Below are 21,948 nucleotides of genomic sequence, written 5' to 3' on the forward strand. Positions count from 1 at the left end.
AAAGGAGCATCATAAGGTCATGAAAAAATTAATCTTTTAATGCGTTAAAAATGTCGTACCGAAATTAAATAAACATTCACTTTCGTCAAACACACGTACGAGTAAACACGCGATTTCACCCCCTTAACCCCATAACTTTCCTCGTTTATCAATTTTTAATATTTTTATAGGTGATTTTTTTTATGGGTGAAATTTTTTATTTGGAAAAAAAGAAGTCACACAGATACATATACACATTACAGATAACGCTTTTAGATAACATTTTTTCGAAAACACCATTAGCATATAAACTACGCTTATCTACCTTTAGCAGGTTCAAAATACGTAATATCAATACTAGGAGAGATTATGGCACCCATTGTATTGTATTTGATGTAATATTATTAAATGATCGGTGGTTCGAAAATGGAACAACCAATTTCTGAAGAGAGTGCTTATGCAGGCGTATGTATATATTTGAATGTTATCGACTTATTACTTTGTAACCTCCCTTAACGGACAATCCTCGTTAGCGGGCACCTCCCGTTAACTGACGTTTTTCTGATCCCCAGTCCCGTTTTTATGTATTTCGCTCCCCCGTTAGCGTACAGTATATTACATATATATATAAAATCACGCAAACTCTAATTATTTTCCAAACTCAAATTTATGAATTTCTGTTGATAAATCGAGAGTTTTTCATATTCAACGGTGATTATGTATAATCCCAAGCTCGTATTGGTAAGTATGATAATATGTCAATTAATTACGATTAGCTGAACATAACTATGGTCCAGGATGCTGGATCCGAATGGTAATGTTGGTTTTGTTTACACGTGTTGATATGTGTGAAGAAAGTCAACATTACATGGCTGATGATGTTATGAATGTATGAAGAGATGGCATTTTTTCGGCCTGAAATATATACTGAGAATTTGAATTTTCTGGATGTTAAATGCCGAAACTGATATTTGGAAAGAAAAGTGATTTGTCTCCTCCGGAAATCGAACCCGCGCATGCGCGCTAACCAATACACCAGAGACATACTTTTCAATTGTTTACAACACGCATTAGTAGCGTGAAGTGCTGAGGGGAGTCAGCAGCCTCCCTTAACTACAGCAATTTTCGCCCCAGCTGGCGTTTTTGTATGAAGAGACGGTATTTTTTCGGCCTGAAATATACTGAGAATTTGCATTTTCTGGATGTTATGCCGAAACTGATATTTGGTAAGAAAAGTGTCTCTGGTGTATTGGTTAGCGCGCCTGCCCGGTATGCAAGGGTTCGATTTCTGGAGGAGACAAATCACTTTTCTTTTCAAATATCAGTTTTGGCATAACATCCAGAAAATGCAAATTCTCAGATGTTATGAATGTTTTTATCTTCTTCACACTTATTTTAATTTAATCACGTTAATTTAAGTTCACGTTACATGTACGGGTAAAAATAATTAATTGTCTTAATGAAGAGAAGTTATAAATTTTTCTATTTATAAATCTGGACAGAATTTTTTTTTTTATTCAATGAAACTTTTTTCACGCAATGGGTCGCAGCATAACCCTAGAGCCACCCCCTGCACTTTATCAAACAGGGCAAGTGTGCGTTTATGACTTTCCAACTTTATTTTGGATATTATGAATAATCGCCGGTAAAAGTGATAGGTGTAGTGAAATTTAATGAAACTTTCTTTATCGGATTATCATTTCGGTGTATGATTTCTGCACACAGTAACATATAGGAACCAGTTGCGACCGAATCCAAACGCCATATAAATGTGAAAGTCGTATAAACGAGGTTCTACTCTATATTGTGCCTCACCTATAGCGGGCACTCCCCGTTAGCGGACAAAGGTTTTTGTCCCATGGGTGTCCGTTATCGAGAGATTCTACTGTATTTATATCACGATTTTCATCATCACTCACAATCATAATTTTCTGACTTTTATTTATGTTTTTATTATTTGATGCAGCTGTCAGGTACAGAGTAATTTTTGAACGGTTTTTGTGAGCATTTTTGTTAAAATTGAAACCATACTCCACGATGGTGGGCGGTTGTTGAGACAAAGGCAGCATTATCACTTACAGTGTGACCCTGCATATTGTCATACAGGATGGGCAAAAAGTCCGTAAAAACTTTAAAAATGAGTAAAAAAAAATAACCGAAATATAAAAAACGGTTTGCAAGGTTAACATCGCTAGGTCATGGGAATTTTTTTTGACAGGAAAAAAAACTCAAATAACAGCCGATAGGTGGCGCTGGTATGAGCGACTTTGGTGGAAATATGCAAATGAGACGGTTATAAGAACATTCTCTGCAGGGACTGGCAGAATCTTACTAATTAGCTAAATATGAGTATTTTTCCTTTTATGTGGCCTGTGGGTGCCTTATTATCCTTATTATTTATAATTTATTATGCTATATGTACATAAAACATATAACGTGTGCAAAAAAAAAAACCCACAGAGTTATAGCAAGTGGAAAAGAAAGAGAAAAAAAATATATGTTTATATATGTATTAAAAAAAAACATAAAACACTGCACGAATTGGAATCTGTAAATTCCATTTGATTTAAGTTCATTATTTGTTTTCATATTATTCTGAATTGTGTCTAGAAACTAATTTCTGCAAAAATTGTATATAGAAATCGCATGAATAATGATGGGTTGCCAAAGCTGCAATGTCGGCTTAGGATTACCATACTAGAGCATTAGGTTTTTATTTGAAAAATTGCAAACCACTGTAAAGAAATACCGTACCAAATTTATACAGTCGAATCCCGTTTTAACGAATACCGTTAGAGCAAAAATATTGCTTTAACGAACACTTTTCCAATCCTCCAAATAAGTTTACATAGGAAACAATTCTAGGTAATTGCCTGTTGTGGCGTTGTATTTGTATTTGTAACCTGTGGAATTCCTTTATAACGAAATTTCGTTTTAACGAAGTAATTCCTCCGGTCTCTTGGCGTTCGTTATAACGGGATTCCACTGTAATGGATTTTTTTTTTTTTTGACATAAATATATTATGCATGCATGTATGAAGAGATTTATTTGTTTATAAGATAAATCTAATTTGCGGGTAGAAATACCAGCGTAAAGACTGAGAGTCTGGGATTGTTGATCAGTAACTAACTGACAATTGTTAAGGGTTTGTTTTCCTTGAAATTCATCTAGAGGTTTTCCCCCACCAAACTGAGTGTTGTTATTGGGCTGTTTGGAGATTCATTACGTTGTAATGGCCATGTTGACTCTGTGTAAACAGCTTACTGAAAATATAATTATCTGTCTTTACCGGACTTTACAATATATTATATCTTTTTCCCCCTCTGTTTCTTCTTACACACACATACATCTCTACCCACAATTTTTACCCTTCACAGCCGTTTACTGGCACTTCCTAAGCGTGGTAATGGAGTCTTCTCCGGTGCCACCGACAAACCGTGATATTCAAATTCAGATGATACGGCTATAAGAACTTGCGCTCCTAATCTACAAAAAGTTCACCGTTGTATACTGTGTATGTGGACCTGCTGCTCTCTACCATTGCTGGATTTGTGACTCGCCTGCAATGTGTTATCCCCTATGGTTGGTGGTCATGTGGACCACATACTGCTGTAATAAACGATTTGGAGGCATTCTGTTCGTTATTTGAGTATCTTTTTCTTTGACTTGTATACATCAGCACCACTTATTGGCTGTTTTTTTAATTTTTTCCCCGTCTTAAAAACTTTCCGTGACCTTAGCGATGCTAACCATGCAAACCGTTTTCTATTTCGGTTATTTTTCCGGTTTTTATGAATTTTTAAAGATTCTACGCGGACTTTTTGCCCACCTTGTATAATATAGGACGAAATGAATTCAAAAAGCAAATTACACAAATGATGAAAGAGAAAATAAGTTGAAATAAAATTTCAAATAAAAATTATGATTATCACATTGTATACTTTTATGTTTCCGAAGTTTTCAAAATCTTTGGTGATTTCCTCTGTTTTTTTGCCTAATCATGGTGAGGTTGATTGATGCATTTTTGGCTTTTCAGCATAAAACCATTGCAAAAGAAATTAGTCGACACCCCGTCGAACATTGATTTTCTCTTCCGTTAAACGGAATTTATTTTTAACTGCAAGTCAAACTTGTAGTTAAAAATAAATTCGAAATTTCTAGCTCCCATTAAAAAGAAGAAAAAACGATTCATTTCTGTTTCTTTAATTTAGATTTGCTTCTTTCATGAATCGCACAGGAAGTCGCCATATTGGTTATCTTGTATGTCCCTCAAAAAAGGGGAATATCACGCGATCCAAAAATCCTCATTCTAGGTTATGATGTCGCATGGAGTTTTTCTGTAATAGGGTTGTATTAAATGTAATAGCTTACCCCTAAGGGTAGTAAATTCTAAAAAATTGATACGTGTAAAAAGAAATAAAATAAACATTTTCGGGTAAATCGAGAAGCTACCCATACTTAAAATAAGACAACCATAAATACATTTTATGGGCATTGTATATGTATTGTATATTTATTTTTTTTTAATTTTTGTGATTGCATTTTTAATCGGGTTGCTGTATTTTAGAAATATATGACATCCATATTTGTTATGGGCAACTTTTTCTCAGCGTTGGGCACTGTATGCCTGTTGTGGCCTTGTATCTGTATTTGTATTTGCATAAGCGGGGTATCATTACACTTCAATCATAGTTACAAAAATTAACGGCAGATAACAGCACTACAGATAACACAAGTTACACACATGTCACAAGCATCACAAAACAGACTTCACGTTAGGTTTACGCATGGCAAGTGACTTCTTCGGCCAGCTGCTAAAATGTCTTCATTCAGACAGAGTGGCGGGCCATGATCTGGTTTGAAGATGGAGGAGGAGGTATCCTATTATCCGTTACCCGAATAAGCGGGGTCCCGACTGTATGTTTATTTTGTTATTTGTTATATATCTCGGGAGATTTTTTTCTTAATTTATGTATTCTCTCTCTGCAGTGTGTGTTCGTGTGTGCGATTAATTTTTTGTTTTCACTGATATCCCTGCATTTCTTATTAACTTTATTGATTGTATTGTGCACCTAGTGAAGTTAAAGCCAGCCTACTGGCCTTTCACAGATTTCAATTTCAAATAAATCAGTACAAATAAATCATCACCGACAACATTCGGACTTTCATTTTTCTATGCATCAGATAAGTAAATAGCAGACACTGCTGTCGTATTTTTCATACCGGTTATTGTAATGCGTCTAGTCAATAATATTAGTACGAAATGGTTTTTACAACCTACGAATTTTTGTAATTGTCACACGTGTTTACACAAAAGTCACACCGAGCGATATTGAACACACGATTTGCATGGATAATGACATCGTAATTGATCTTCCCCCGAAAACACCGTGTTCTTTCTTGCTTCCTTATGTTCTATTGTTTGAAGTATCGCATTATAGGATAATTGTGTCATCGCTTATTGCCATATTTCCTTTTTTTTACGCAAATTTTGTGGATTTTCCGGATACACTCATTGCAATTTGATAGTTTGTATGACGTCGTCATAAATACAATAATCAGTATAGAAAAGGTAATACTATTATATGTGAAATCAGTAAAAAATCATCTACTCCAAATTATATCATCAACATCATCACTGAATTTTTGTAAGAAATCGTAAAGAAATTGATGTGAATGGAAGACGTAAAAACAAACAGTAATATCGATAAATTAGAATAAATTGCAATTCTTCATATCCACGACGATAAAAATATGAGAAGCTTTATTTTCAAAAAGGAACATTTTCCACAATTACTAAATTTACACTAGAAATAAAAAACGTATTCCTTCGCGGAATAGACTGCCTTTACAAAGTATAGAATAGTTCAACGGTAGCACACAAGGTAGTGATAAAAAGAATATTTAAATATAATGTTTCTTAATTAACGTTGAAGGGTGTTGTCCACATTTAAGTTTCGGATATGCTTCGTTTTTTCGTTTTGAAAAAAAAAATTGGTGGAAATGTTATATTTTGATTAGAACTGGAGTTGGTCAAGCCTGAAAAATTATAAATTTCTATGCCCTCTGTTGATTCTAGAAGGTTTCACCTAGCCAAGAAAGGTACCCTTACTGTCCTCTCGTGAGTAACATAAGAAATACGATCATTCTACAGTGGAACCTCACATAACGGGCATTCCCGTTAGCTGGCACCTTCACTAACGGACACATTTTTCAATTACGTCGACGGGATTTAATGTATTTTAGTATCCATGAAAATGAACAGTTCTCGTTAGCAGACAAACTTTTCGGTCTTATGGATGTCCGTTATCGAGAGGTTCTACTGTAAAATGCGACTCACTTTGCTGAATCCAAGGACCACTAAAATTTCTGCAATAATAAGATGGACTAATTTATAGCGTATGGGAGATGGAAATAGCATAAGTGATGGGAACCTGGCTGCATCTGATTCTTCAGGTTAAGGTTCACTCATGTGGGCCAAATTTTTTATTTGAACCTGCACACACACGGCATATAAACATCATCATGACTATTACATACAATTAAATGGTCTAAATTAAGTCTGCCTCGGACTATGTATCCCATCTCGACGGACCATAGGCTGAGAAGCGCCGCTTTAGGACATTCTTTGAACATCTATCTGCCTATCTATTTTCTTCCAAACATCATCACTGTGGCCTTGGGACGAAAATGAAAATAAAATCCTTTAAAAGTGAATATACAATGTATACATATTTTATTTAATTTTACACAAAACGATCTATATAAACTTCAGTATAAGGTCAGCCCAGACAGTGGTGACATTAAAAACAGCGTCTTTTGTGTGTATCTTTTCCAAAATTCTTTGACAGGCATCATCAGATGAAAACAAGCCTTCGATAAAAGCATTTCTGTAACGTCTCTTCATATTTTCAATTATGCCCTGGTCCATAGGCTGGATAAATGAGGTTGTATTCGCAGGGAGAAAGAGACATGCTATTTTGCCATCATCACTTTTGAGTTCACAAGAGGGGTGTGTCGGGACATTTTCCATTAATAGTAGTGCTTCCTGCGGCAACTGCTTTTCATCCATATGAGCACTAACTTGAGGTGCGAAAGCGTTGTGGAACAATTTTGAAAAAAATTGTTTGGTCCATCCAAGCACTTTTTTGGGCATAATAGTCCACAGGCAATGCGTTCATATTAAAATTTTTGAAAGCACTTGTTTTTTTTTTGTTTTTTTTTGGATTTACCAATTAAAAGCAGGGGTAAGAGGAGTGACGGTTAATCGAAGTTTTATTGTAATTGAATTTATACACTCAATTGTACTGAATTGCGTGATTGTAATAAAACGAAGTCACGTGAAGTATAAATCATCGATAAACAGCTCGTAGTGAAGTCGGGGATCTCCTATCAACATCATCACCCCCAAACAAATAGATGCTCTGCACCGCTAACACTGATGATAGTAACACTGATTCAACCCTCTGGTCCTCTACATATTTGAATATACATGGCAAATAAATGGTCAAAAAATCCATTACAGCAATTTCTTTTCTCAATTTTTTCCCAATGTAGAAAGAAAATATTTTAGCGTCATTCCAGTACATTATACGGCTGTACAAGTACAATACGTTTTTTTTGTAAAACGTATATTTATTACAACAGAAAAAATTTATTCCTTGTTGGCGTGAATTTCATAGGGCTTGTGAAATTTTACGTGTTCAGAAATTTATATAATTGCACTAAAAATTTAGGGGGATTGGAAATAAAATTCAAAGAAAAAACTATTCAACTTTTCTGAGCATGATTTTATGTGTAACATATTTATATATATATGTATATAACAGTAAAATAATGGAAAACTTCAGTATTTTACCCTGAATTGTAAATAATAAGATAAATTACTTCACTTGAAAAAATTCCCGTGACGTAACGATGCTAACCATCCACGATGCTCGGGGATCCATGATGTTCTTAAGTCAGCCACCTCGTTGGGCAATTTGCCTGTTGTGGCGTTGTATTTGTATATTTGTATTTGTATAACCCTGCAAACCGTTTTTTATTTCGGTTATTTTTCCGGTTTTTATGAATATTTTAAAGTTTCTACGGACTTTTTGCCCACCCTGTATATTATTATTTATATGCATTGGTACATTACTTTATTTCAAATCACTACATCAATATCTGTGTTTCTGATCATATTAAAGGTAATGTAATCCGTATTTCTATTGCTATTTGTGTGATTATTAGAGTACAAGAAGTTCATTGCTTTTGAGGCGATGCAACAGAAATTTTTGTTTAGTTATTCTTCATTTCAGCTGGTAAAAAAAATATTCTGTAAATGCAGTTCTGTCTCAATGTCAATATTTGGCACTGTATTTTTTATTACCTATTGCAAACATTTATTTAATACAAAGATTGCCTAAATTGCGTATGTTTTCATAATATACGCTCCTCCCCAGACAATATATTCCATAATTTATAATTGAGTAAACCCATACATAGAAGATATATTTTAAGAAATTATTTTCAACTATGTATTTAAGTTTATAAGGGATTTTTGAATACATTCTGTTTTTTTTACCAATTTTTTATCATGCATGTTCCATTTTAGGCTATCTTGTACAACTATTCCGAAGTATTCATAATTAAACACTCTGCCTATTTCTTCGCAGTTATTTTCTAATTTCGTTTGAGATTAGCATAGTGAGTATGCAATTTTACGTGGATTTCTGTGCTACCATTATATATTTCTTGTTTTCGTGCGCATAAATTTAGTTTTTTTGTGTATTTATGTGCTTACTTTTAATTTATGTTTAATTAGTCAGTGATTTATTTTGTTTATAGATCTCTTTCTATGTTTTCCCCCTAATCGAACTATCTATTTCTGTATCCTCAACGTATTAAACTGTCTCATCTGCCAAACGTATAATATTACCATTGAGATTTAATTTACTTAATTCATTTATGTAAATGAGAAAAACAGTATCGGGCCCCAGAACCGACTCTTGTGGAACCGTTTTTTGTAGTTCCTGAAATTCGCTAATTTTTTCCTGTATTGTGATAGATTGCAGTCTATTGTAGTAATATGATTTAAACCATTCTATGCTATTTTCTCTTACACTGGCTGAATAAAGTTTCTCTGTTAAGATGTTCAAATCCACTTATGAGTAATCAAATGCTCTCGTATCAGGTCCAAAAATACTCTATTATTGAAAATTTATTTTTTATTAATTCCTGTATTTATCAAGCCCATTAATTTTTGAATTAACGGAAATACTTTTCCGTATTTTTTTTATCTTTTTTATTTTTTTGAAACCATATTGATCAATTGGTTGCAAAGAATTTCTGATGATTCGGGAAACGACGGGGGAATTTTGTTTAGTTCAAAATAAAAAATATTCCATTCGTTATTGAGGAATTCACTAAATCCTTTAATATGTCTTTTTATAGGAGTGAACGCATAATCTATTCATTTGGTGATTTCGGGCATTGCCAGGGTGAGTTTAGACAGCCCAGGTTTAAATCACAGAAAATCCTATCTATTAAATCTTAGTTTATTTATGTTACATAGACGTTTTCCTTATTATGAATGTTAAATGCTCCAAATAAAAAAAAAGATAATGTATTTATCATGGATAATGCAGAATCACGATATATTCTAATTTATGAAAGTTAATTTTTCCATCTTCATCCCATAAATCTCTTCTCCTCCATGGATTTGATTTTTCTTGTCTTTACCTAATTAATTAATGATTTTGTCAATATTGTATTTATAACATGAATGTCAGGTTATACCCACGCTGTGTTGGCCTATGGCTAAGGTATGAAACGTCACGATGGGCGATTCCATTTATATTCTTCCGGTAAAAAGGTCGCAGGGAAAAAAGGAGCAGGTTGGTATTTTCCGTTCGTGTTCCGTTGCGCTATTTTAGTGAGTTTTTGCCCCAATTTTTCCCCTGTTCCCCTCCTTGGAAAATGAACCTTCCCTTCGTACGTCAAAGTCAGCGGCCAACTCAGTATGGGCATACAATATTAATCTCTGGAGTTGTGTATTCATTTGTGTTGTTGTGCAAATAAATCTATCTATCTATCTTCACGAATACTTACAAAGAATCAATGGTGATGATGATTATGATAATTCAGAGTGAATGTTTATGCTGATTTTAGATAACAATATTACGAAAATAAATAAATAATCAGATATAGAAGAGATGGTGATAGATATGTGTGTGTATGGTGATATATCGTACAAAAACGCCAACAGGGACGAAAATTGCGGCAGTTAAGGGAGGCTGCCGACTCCAGTCAGCGCTTCACGCTACTAATGCGTGTTATAAAGAGTTGAAAAGCGTGTCTCTGGTGTATTGGTTAGCGCACTTGCCCCGTATGCAAGGGAACCCGTGTTCGTATCCGGAGGAGACAAATCACTTTTCTTTCCAATTATCAGTTCCCGATTATTATCCAGAAAATTAAATTTCCAATCAGATAGAGTTAAAATGCACTTTTAAAAAACATATTTTTCTTGATTTTTCCATCACGTATAACAGGTATTCGCCGAGTTATATCGAGTAACCTTTTGAAAAACAGTGTATTTAAATTTTCCAACCTATTAAAATTCCTAACCGAATTCTTCGTTATTTCCGAAATAAAAAAAAAGCACTAACTATATCATCGCAGACCTGTGTAGTTACCCGAGGTGATAATGAAATAAATGCTACTACAGTCAACGCCACTTATTAAAATCACGGATAATGTTATCATTTGGGTATTGTTATCACTTTTTCAAAGAACGGAACTGACCAATATCATAACATGAGGAAAAAATTCGTTAAAAGTTATCAGGATTTAGGATAATGTTACCAATTTTTCTTTCCGTCAATTTTTTTTTGTTTTTGAGCATTCTGAAGCCAAGGTTTAACGAAACTTTTTTTTTTGTTATCCGGCTGCAAAATTATATAGGAGGCTGTATAGTTTTGTTGAAAAACATTTCCGTACTCCGTAATCGGTCCGTGGTATTCGCCGTGATCCATGTACGTGTGGCGCTAGCTTTTGCAATGGCTTTCCTATAGCAAAGGAAAATATATGACGAAAAGAAAAACCCCTTTCCTTATAATCAGTTTCTTTCAGTTGACCGATTTCTTTTTCTGAGATTCCTTCCTTTAAGGGGTCATATGAAACGTATTGTTCATTAAAAAAAAGTAATTCATGATATAAGGCATACATTACACCAAAGGTGCACAAGCTCTTAATTCCGAAGGCCAGATATGCGGTATTTCTGCTAGTAGCGAGCTAGAAAGTTGCATACATATGGTGACCATATGACCTGTAATTCATGGAACATCCCCGTAATTTTGTGGTCATCTCAACATTTTCATAAAATGTCTCGTTCTTCCCTTTATACTCAAAGAGGGTTACTCTAATTTTTGAAATCAACGATTAGGATTATTGTAATGAGTTATAAATTAATGTCTTTAACAATTTTTTTAGCTGTAATTGGCAACTTTACTTCATTTGAAAAAAAAAAAAAAGTTGGCCTTTACTTGAGTTTGAATTTTTTTCTTTGGCTATATACAGCCAAAATATTGTCAAAGGTGAGTTAGATTGTCTTTGATAACTTTTTTCTACCGTACTTGGTATCTTTACCTGCGTTTTTACAATTTTTTCCTCTTTTAGTTTAAATTTTTAGTTTACATTGGCAGCTTAGCTGGCCTCGGACAATTTGTTTTTGCTGAATTTGATGCCTTTATTTGCCTTTTACCACTTTTTAAGCTCAAATTGTAAACTTTACTTGCTTTTGATAATCTTTTCGGCTGAAGTCGCCACCTTTACTTGCCTGTTACAATTTTTTTAGCTCATATTATCACGTCTACATGACTTTGACTATTTATTTTTTTGGCTGCAATTGGCAACTGAACTTGCCTTTGACAATTTTCTTTTACTATAATTGGTGATATTGCGTATGAATCCCGATTTCTCGTATTTTTATGAAGGAAACATCATAGGTTTTTATCGTGTTGTATGTGTCGATAATTTTCTACCGGAACACCTTTCGCAGGCTGGTTATAACTTCTCGATGGGCCGCATGTGGCCCTCGGGCCGTATGTGTGCACCTCTGCATTAGAGTATTAGACAGTTTCGTTCTAACGCCTCAAAATAGTTGAATTGAAAAAAAAATGCGGGATTTTCACTTGTGGGGAAAAGTTCCGATTTTTAGAATCGAGAAAACAAAATGCAACGATTGAACATTTTGCAACCAATTATGTAGAAAAGGAAAACAAGAGAGTTGTGTCATGTTTTACCAATTCCCGTTTATCATACTGTTGGCTCCTAAGGAAAATGGCCGCGGCTTCAATTCAAGTATTCCGGGATTTTACTAACGTTTTCAAAGAACCAGACTTTATTCGAATTCAGAACATTAACAAGCGTAGCCTAAATACGACTACTGTCCTCTACCATCCCTTAATTCAATCTCTCCCATACTACTTCTCATACTTTCTTTTTTAAGCTTCACGTTCTTACAAATCGCTCGTTCGCTCGAGCACAAAGTCACGTTACATTTCTTCCTTTTCAGCGGCTGCTCAACAGCTTCCTACACTCGGTCATCCTGACCTGCAATCGTCCCGATTGCCCCACAGTACTGGTCTTTACGTGTCGACCTCTTCGGATTACGTCTTGGTAACACTGGCTCATCTTCTTCCTGCACTGAAATGTCTTCATCATCGGACTCAGACTCACACCTCCAAGCTTTTAGTTGGCTCACGTGCGCTGTTGTCGTGTACAGATGACCTTTCACTGTTGATTCCAATTCAGTCACCCGATACGTGTCATTCGGTAATACAGCCGTGACAGTCATCGGTCCTCTATACTTCGGTTGAGTCTTCGCCGGTTGCCCCATGGATCTCGGACTTCTCTTCATAACAACAACCTCGCCTGGTTCGAACACTATTGTAGCACATCTGCGCTTATCGAAGGTGCTCTTCATTTTTCTTTGATTCTCCACGATTATATCTCGAGCTTCTTTTCTTACTTCCTCTGGATCCATCCACGAGTTATTCTCCTCATCTGCTAACCGTCTCAACATTCCATCATTGAATCTTGGAGAATATCCATGCAACATCTCAAATGGTGTCTTACCAGATGACTTGTTCACAAAGTTGTTCAGATTTCGTTCTACCAACTTGATTTTCACGTCCCAGTCCTTATGGTCTCTGTTCTCCATACCTGTAGTTATCGACGACAATATAGTCCTATTTGCTCTTTCGACCATCCCATTTGCTCTAGGGTGTTTCGTTGAATTGAGCGTATGGTGAATTCCGTTATCCTTGCAGTACTTTTCAAACTGCTGTGACGTAAAACAAGAACCACGATCGCTTATAATTCGGTCCGGTAGTCCAAAGTCATTCACAAAGATGTCGACCGATTTCATTACACAAGTAGTTGAAGTATTTCTAACTGGAAATAATCGTACGAATCTGGTAAGGTTGTCAATGATCACTAGTAGCTCCTGATTTCCCTTCGAACTTTTGACAAAAGGTCCCAGATGATCCATATGTATCACTGCAAACGGTCTTTTTCCGGGTTCGATTGCGTGCAGCAATCCCTGTTGCTTACCTGCCGGTAACTTATTGACCAAACATTCCAGACACATAACTATATGACGTTTTACATAGCGTTTCATGTATGGGAACCAGTACATTTCCTTGATCTTCCCAACTGTTCTGTCTGTGGCGAAATGCCCCATAAGATCATGAATTTTGATTACAGTACCTTTCCGCATACACTTCGGAATTACATACAGTAGTTTCAATTTTCCTTTATCGTCCACCTTCCTGAAGAGTCGGTTATTCTTCAGCTCGTACCCAAGAACTAATTGTTTTTCCTCCTTGGTCCGGTCCGTATCGTTTTTCTGTAATATTTCTATCTTTTTCTTCAGTTCGTCATCTGTATGCTGGATCATTAGGATTTGATCTTCCTCAGTGAGAGTTAAGCATATCTCTAATTTCTGATCGATAAATGAGTCTAGAGTATCTTTTGACTCTGCTACAGGTGCTCTACTAAGTGCGTCTATATGTGCCATTTTTGATCCTGATCGATGTTTCACCTCGAAGTCATATTCCTGAATTAGATCAAACCATCTGGTTATCTGTGGATTCATGCATTTCTTTGTATTCATGTAGACCAAAGCTTGACAATCAGTGACGATAGTGAACTTGATCCCAATTAAGAATTGTCGCAATCTGTCCAACGTCCAAACAATCGCCATCAATTCCAATTTACTCGAGTGATATTTACTCTCAGTTTCTGTGGTCTTCTTGCTCACACAATATACTAGATGCCACTTGCCGTTCGTTCCTTTCTGCAACAACATTCCTGCTAACCCAATTGAGCTCGCGTCACAATGGACTTCGGTTTCCGCTCTCGCATCATAGTGTGATAGTATGGGTTGGCACATCAACGCATACTTCAGTTCTTCAAAAGCTCTTGACTGTTCCTCTTTCCAAGTAAACTCTTCGTTCTTTCGAGTCAATCGTGTCAATGGATCAGCTTTCTGTGCATAGTTTTTTATGAATCTTCTAAAATAACTAGTCAATCCTAGAAATCTACGTAGTTCATGAACGTTACCGGGAATCGGAAAGTCTTTGACAGCTTTCAACTTCCTCGAACCTGGCTGAATGCCTTCTGCATTGACAACGAATCCTAAGAACTCCAGTTCTCTTTTCCCGAATTCATATTTTGTTAACTTCAGCGTTAGTCCGGCTGTTCTCAGTCTTTCGAACACTTCTCTAATTCGCTCCATCATATCTGTCCAATCCTTCGCTGGTATCAAGATATCATCGAGATAGCATAAGACCTTAGTGTTCATGAGTGGACCCAACATTTGACACATCAGTCTTTGAAACTCTGCTGGTGCATTCGCTAACCCGAATATCATACGTTCAAACTGTCCTGTTTCATCTGGAGTGATGAATGCTGTTTTCAACTTCGCTTCCTCCGTTAGCGGTATCTGCAAGTATCCATGAGCTAGATCCAACGTCGTAAACACTTTACACCCAGCCAAATTTTCCAGTAAATCATCGATTCGTGGCAATGGGAATTTGTCTTTCACTGTCTGATTATTCAATCGATGGTAGTCCACAACTAATCGGTTTTCACCTGTCTTTTTCTTCACCAATAATACTGGACTAGCATACGGTGACCTAGTTTCTGTAACTATACCATTATCTTTCCATTCTTTCACGATATCGCTGATTGCCGTCCTCTCAGACAAACTTGTTCTATACGGCGGTGCACAAATAGGTTTGCTGCCTTCCACTTCCTTAATGTCCATCTTAGTCAACGATGTACATCCAAGTTCCTCAATGGACAATGCAAAAACATCTCTATACTCATTCACCAATGACCAAACTTCACGCTTTTCTTCTTTCTCAGTTGAATCGTCGAGCTTTATCTCATCTAAACGAATTCCTCTTCTCTTACGTCCTCGTCCCTCACACGTAGTACCCACATTAGCAAATTTCTTACCGCGAGACTGTAATTCATCGCACAGTTCATCCTTCAAGGCCACACTTGAAATGATATCATCCTCACAGATTACTTCAATGTCCCTCGATCCTATGACGACCTCACTCACGCAGCAATCAGTCGAAGGACTCACTTCTTCATCCACCAGAACATCCAAGTTTTCACGTAGCTCATCACACACAAAAGAGTTTCTGACTTCGGGGTTTCCTACAGCTTCATCAGATTCTTCTAATTCCTTCATGCTCAGTTTATCAACAACGATTGACGCACGACCGATACACTGTCCTTCACCAAACTTCACAACATGTTTCCCTAAATTCAAAATAGGAACCTTCGTTTTCCCCTTCACGACTTCTAGCAAGACATCAGTATTTCCTTGGCTTCCTTTCATCAGCACCAGTCCGTCCTCCACATCTTCTGTTCTGGCATCGATGACCTCCATCGTTGTACCGTCAACTTCTTCTGGATTCATGGTCATCAGCTCTATCCTTTTCTCCTCGACTCCGACATCTCGAACACATGGCAACTCACTTGCGTGCCACACGCGCAGTCTTCCTCCACTCCCGGCAAACTCAATTTCCGGCGACATCAGATAGTTCCGTCCAACTATCAAATCATACGACTGTGCATTATCATCGACGACCAACACATCCACAGCTGACTTTGCACCATCCACTTCCAAATCCACGTTAAGTTTCCCAAGTGCAACTGCTGATGGCTTCACCAGATCTCCATAACCGAATAATTCTTCTGATTTCGGCACATACTTGAGCTTCATATCCTCCGCTACGGACTTCTTCAACAATGTCACACTACTTCCAGTGTCGATCAAACATGAGATGAGACGCCCATCATTGATCCTAGCATTTTTGATGCAGTTCCCTTCGTAACAATCAGCACAACCATTTGCTGCCAAGTTGACTTTCTTCGTTGTAGTCTGATCACAGTGCTTTTGAATATGACCGGCCACACCACACAGGCGGCATGTTAAATTCTTCTTTCTTGGACAATCACGCGACACATGACCCAGGTATCCACACGAAAAACATCTGGGCTCCCAGTCTTGCCGCTTATTGTCTCTCGGAACCGTTGGCCTGACACGTTGTCCCTCGCCGTCACGAACTTCACTCATACGAGGTCGATTGTTCCGGTTCAAAGTCGTTCCCATCATCATGTCTCTCCTTGGATCCACGTGCACAATTCGATCCTGAGCAACGGTTCTTCGGTGAGCATCTACCCTTTGGTCATCCCAAAATCCGGATCTTCGTTCATCAGTCCCGGTGAACTTGTGACTTTTTACATCCTCGATCTCGGATCTCACGACTTCGTATTCATCGAGCTTCTTCGCTAATTCATCAGGGTTCACAAAACTAGACCACTGATCGATGAAATGTTCACGAATTTTCGTCGGTACCCGCGATTTCATCTGTTCTGTGACGATCAGTTTCTTCAATGATTCAAACTCGGTAACATTCAGAAGAGATAGCCACTCGGAGAAGAAGACATTCAATTCATATCCAAAGTCCTTCCAAGTCGACTTCAGACGTCGGGAGTGCTGGATAAACTTTTGCCGTATCTTCTCTGTCGTCAGCTTGAATCGATTCAGCAACAGTCCCTTGACGAAACCATAGTCGTTAATCCTCTCTTTGGGTTCACGGATCACGATTTCGGAGACTTCGTAAGGCAGTAACACTAATAAGCTAGTGACCCATTGTTCCTCTGGTACTCTCGCAAGTTCGGCCTGGCATTCGAAGTACTGTAAATACAGACTCAAATCCCCGTTATCCGCGTCGAACTTCTGTATCTTCTTGGTCAAATCGCACGGTACGATGCGATGACTTTCGGTGTCATCATCGATATTTCGCGACGCCGCACATGTTATCCGAAGACGCTCCAGTTCGAACTGCCGCTCGGCCTCTCGTTCCTGTCGCTGAGCTTCATCTTCTTTCTTCTGTCGCAGAGCTTCTTCTTTCCGTCGCAGAGCTTCGGCTTCTTCTTTCTGTCGCAGAGCTTCGGCTTCTTCTTTCCGTCGCAGAGCTTCGGCTTCTTCTTGACGGGTTTCGATGATCTGTTCGAGGAGTCCTCTAACAAAGTCCTCTTCATAGTTCTTGGACATGACGATGAGATTCTTCAGATCGGCGACTCTGTCATCTGAAGACGGCTTCTCTCCCAACTCCAATGCCAGCATCTCCAAGTCTTTCTTTCGTCCTCTCACGAGAAATGACATTTTCTTCTATCGCAGTCCGGTTTTATATCCCGCTTCTGATAAATCTGTTGGCTCCTAAGGAAAATGGCCGCGGCTTCAATTCAAGTATTCCGGGATTTTACTAACGTTTTCAAAGAACCAGACTTTATTCGAATTCAGAACATTAACAAGCGTAGCCTAAATACGACTACTGTCCTCTACCATCCCTTAATTCAATCTCTCCCATACTACTTCTCATACTTTCTTTTTTAAGCTTCACGTTCTTACAAATCGCTCGTTCGCTCGAGCACAAAGTCACGTTACATTTCTTCCTTTTCAGCGGCTGCTCAACAGCTTCCTACAATACGTCAAATTTGACCAAACGGGATATAGGGGCAGCATACTAGCAAGCAGGACTTTTCGGATGTAGTTATCATTCGGTGATTGTTATCAAAAACCCAAACTCCCAATGTGATCCAATAAAGCGGCGTGGATTGTATATCAATGAAAACTATAATTTTTAGACGCGAAAAAAAAAGGAAAGCTATTAATAGATGGTCAAAGACGGGCACTAACACATTTCTTTGAACAATTCTCTTCTTATTTTTTTCCCTTTTGACTAAACTGACGCAAACGGATTGTGTCAGAACTTTATGTTTAATATTTTTGATTTGCATCTATCGGTTAGTAAACACTTGTTCGCATCCGTCCATCAGTTTAAGTGATAAAGTTGTGAAGTAAACTGCTATTCAAATCGATTACTAAATGCCTATAAGGAAAACGCGTCTTTCCCCTTCGTTCATCTCAAGTGCGATCTTGACCTTATAACGTAATAAATGACCATTTACATAACACGCCTGTGTTCATAAACAAAAAAAAATAATAATAATTTCTTGTCTCTCTCCCCCCCGCCCCCCACCTCCATAGTTATATGTCACATATAAAGCTCGAAACAGCCTTGAATATCTTCAATGATTGCTTGAGATTCGAAACTCCATACAAACACAGCAAAGAAAACAGGAAATAAATCATTCTTTGAGAGAACATATAGGAAAAGCAAGAAAAGAACATTTCCAAACGAAAATATAGTGAGTACTATATTAAATTTTATATAGTTTTATTGATATTAAAATTTCGAAAAGTTTGAATCGTTAGTTAAACTACGGTATAAACAGTATTAGAATAGTACAGTATTAGAGAGAGAGGGAGAGAATCTTTACACACACACGGAACGTTTAACTAAACAACGAAAGTTTTACAGGAACTCTCATATATTTCTATCGATTTCTTGCAATGAAAATTATTTTGCTATAAAAATTTTTTTTATGAAATTAAATGACATTGTTATTTAGACTCGACTGTATTCTGTTTATCTAGAAAATATCAGAGAATCGATGCAGAACTATATACATAAATTATGTTCAAAACTCTAAATCGAAATTACTGTACAGGGTGTTTCCATAATTCCCCTTCCCGCATTTCACTGGCAAACTGTTGGTCCTAGAGATATACTTCTAAATAGAAAAGTATCCAAATAACATGTAGAACTCAAACACGTAATTCATGTTGCAAGAATCATGTTGCACATTTATAAAAATATTAAGATTTTTTTTTTTTTTTACGGACACTCTGTCCACAAAAACCCAATCACAAAGTTGTTGCCCTGTCTTTCCTGAAGCCAAAAAGAACAAAAAAAAAAATCCACGTTTCTAAGGGCAATATTCACCGAGATACTTTAATTCAAGAAACGGGGAAAAAAGTTGGGAAAGAACAGCATAAACGAAGGAAAGAAGCGTTGTCCGTTAGTTTCCGCTACAGTACTCGATTATCCGGGAAATATTTTGAACATTGAAGGACCGACACACTCCGCTTAACGTCTCGGAGAGATATCGTAGCGTTCCCAAAGGATTTGGCATTTATCCATATTTTGCGCCATAATTTTTTTTAAAATAATTTACAAAAAATATCCTGGTGTTAAAGTATATAACACCATAGTGTTCAGAGACACACGAAGTTTTCGACAAAAATATTCCTTATATAACAGAAAACTCAGTTTTGAGAAAAACACACATTTCAGTGAGAGGAAAACATTAGCATGTGTAAAACATAATGCCTGCCAGCAGTTTATATTAAAATATTTTGAAAATATTTCTATTACAGGGGGTAGAACAAGGACTTCAACACAGTTAGACGCAGAAAATTTTATAGTATTTAAAAATTGAAAAATTGGAAAATGTGTTTTTTGGAAAATTTGCGTGCACGAACCCCCTTAAGGCTTCTGTGGCGTTTAATCATGTGGAATCCACCCCCCCCCCTCCCCCACCCCCCAATAAAACTGTCACGTTACTACAGGGTTCAGCGAAACACAAGTAGGAGAAAGCTCTAACGCAAAACGCACTATTTTGAAATAGTTTTTTACTGCTCTATTTGGCGGCCATAGTTGAAGGTACAACCTGGTCCAAACTATATTCATTTTTTCTCTTCCACTGGCTTTCGGTTATTTCTTTGTCAAATTTCTTGGGGGAAAAATAAAGTCTTCAGTGTGGGATGCGTGCAGCACGAACTTTTAATAAGTGGATTTTCTAAGACGAAAAGATGAGAAAATGCACTCATGTCCATAAATTAAGGATAATGCCAGCTCCGGCAAATAAAGGTTCAGAAACAAAACAAACGGTACTCATTCATAAAGCCCATTTATTAAACAAAAGATAAAGAGCAAAACGATGGTGTATGTATGATACCATTCATAAAAACTACGATTTTTGCTCCCTGGACCAATTGTAAAAAATATCTCCTTTACAAAAACTTACTATTACATGGTTGGTATGATGGTTAATACATTGTATGTCTCCCATGCGATGAAATACAGTCCGTACAACGCCTAGGCATGCTGAGTATCAAATTATCGATCTGATATTGGGGAAGATCACTCCAATGCTCTCCGAAGTTCCGGTACACATGTAGGAGATGGTTGACGGGCTGCAACTCGTCGGCCAAGCATGTCCCACACATGCTCTATCGGATTCAAGTCAGGTGAGAATGCTGGCCATTCCATACGGGTTATATCCTCAGATTCAAGGCATTCGTTTACGATGTTTGCTCGGTGAGGACGGGCGTTGTCATCCATAAACAGAAATTCTGTGCCCATGGCACCCCTAAACAAACGTACATGTTGTTCCGAAATGATGTCCGATAAATTTAGGCTTTCATGGTTCCGGTTTTAACATGCAGATCTGTTCTGAAACCCAGTATAATTCCACCCCAAACGAGCAATGCTGCAACACCGTAACGGTGTCGTTCAATGATGTTGTCTTGGTGGTAACGGGTACCTGGCGTTCTCCATATGAAAGTCCGACGTGAATCAGACTGCAAGCTAAACCTGGACTCGTCGGAAAACATCACACAAGCCCACTGTGACGATGTCCACATTGCATGCTCTCTACTCCAGGCTAATCGTTGCCGACAGTGAGTTGCCGTGAGCGGAACACATCTGACAGGCCTGCGAGCATATAGACCAATATTTCCCAAATGTCTGTACACGGTTTGCCTTGAAACTGTGGTACCCGTGGCTGCAGATAGCTGACGAGACAGGTCGGATGCTGTGCTCCGTCTGCTTCTTTTGGCAGTTACTGCCAAATACCGGTCTTCATTCGGCGTTGTAACTCGGGGGCGACCTGTACTGTAACGTCTAGTGACATTTCCGTTATCTTGGAATCGTTGCCAAAGCCTAGAGATGACACTTTGGGCAATTCCAAGTTCCTCGGATACTTCCATCTGAGTACGCCCACATTCCAGGCGGCCGATAATTGTACCACGTAAAAAATCATCCACATGCGTCCTCTGTGTCATATACTTCTATATAACTATTCGCTTATGGCACTGAGCGCCTTACAGAACTCTTGTGAACAATTTTACTTCTTTGCCACCATTCCTTATATACCCCCCCCCCCCTATACTCTCGTCATTGTGACGTACTTTCGGCATCATCTGGTGGCTTCCTGAAATTTGCATATCATTCTTGCAGGATAATTCTACAGGTGAAATTTTTACTTTAGATTTCGATTTCCGCGTGATTCTGAATTATCCTTAATTTATGGACATGAATGTATTTTATTGCTCATTAGTGCCGGATATAGCAAATGTTGACATCATGGATGTTATATCTCTAATGAAATCGATCAATCAATCAAGTTTATTGTTTTGGCCGCTGGCCTTTAACAATTTGTGGATATAACACAAAATTATATTATATTAAACACAAAAAAATAACTAAGGG

At 37.4% G+C, this 21,948-nt stretch overlaps 1 protein-coding gene across 6 annotated transcripts in view; it reads left to right on the top strand.

Moving 5' to 3' along the window:
* The first annotated feature begins 302 nt into the window (after positions 1-302).
* The window catches only part of LOC149083428 (alpha-tocopherol transfer protein-like), a 37,214-nt gene continuing 15,568 nt past the window's right edge, over positions 303-21,948 (top strand). Inside the window, exons 1-3 of one of the 6 annotated variants that reach the window (XM_089236719.1) lie at positions 314-444; positions 8,577-8,668; positions 18,600-18,760. Coding sequence is in view for 1 of the 6 variants with exons in the window: in XM_089236718.1 (XP_089092844.1) it covers positions 388-444 (57 nt within the window). In the remaining 5 variants the exon portion in view is untranslated. Of the gene's footprint in view, positions 445-674; positions 721-8,576; positions 8,669-18,599; positions 18,761-21,948 lie in introns of those variants that run through there. The other 5 variants (XM_089236720.1, XM_089236721.1, XM_089236722.1 and 2 more) reach the window with 5 other exon arrangements.

Source organism: Pholcus phalangioides, unplaced genomic scaffold, assembly GCF_987345545.1.
Source record: "Pholcus phalangioides strain wild (caught in Gottingen) unplaced genomic scaffold, Ppha-v1.0 ptg000009l_1, whole genome shotgun sequence".
Lineage (NCBI taxonomy): Eukaryota > Metazoa > Arthropoda > Arachnida > Araneae > Pholcidae > Pholcus > Pholcus phalangioides.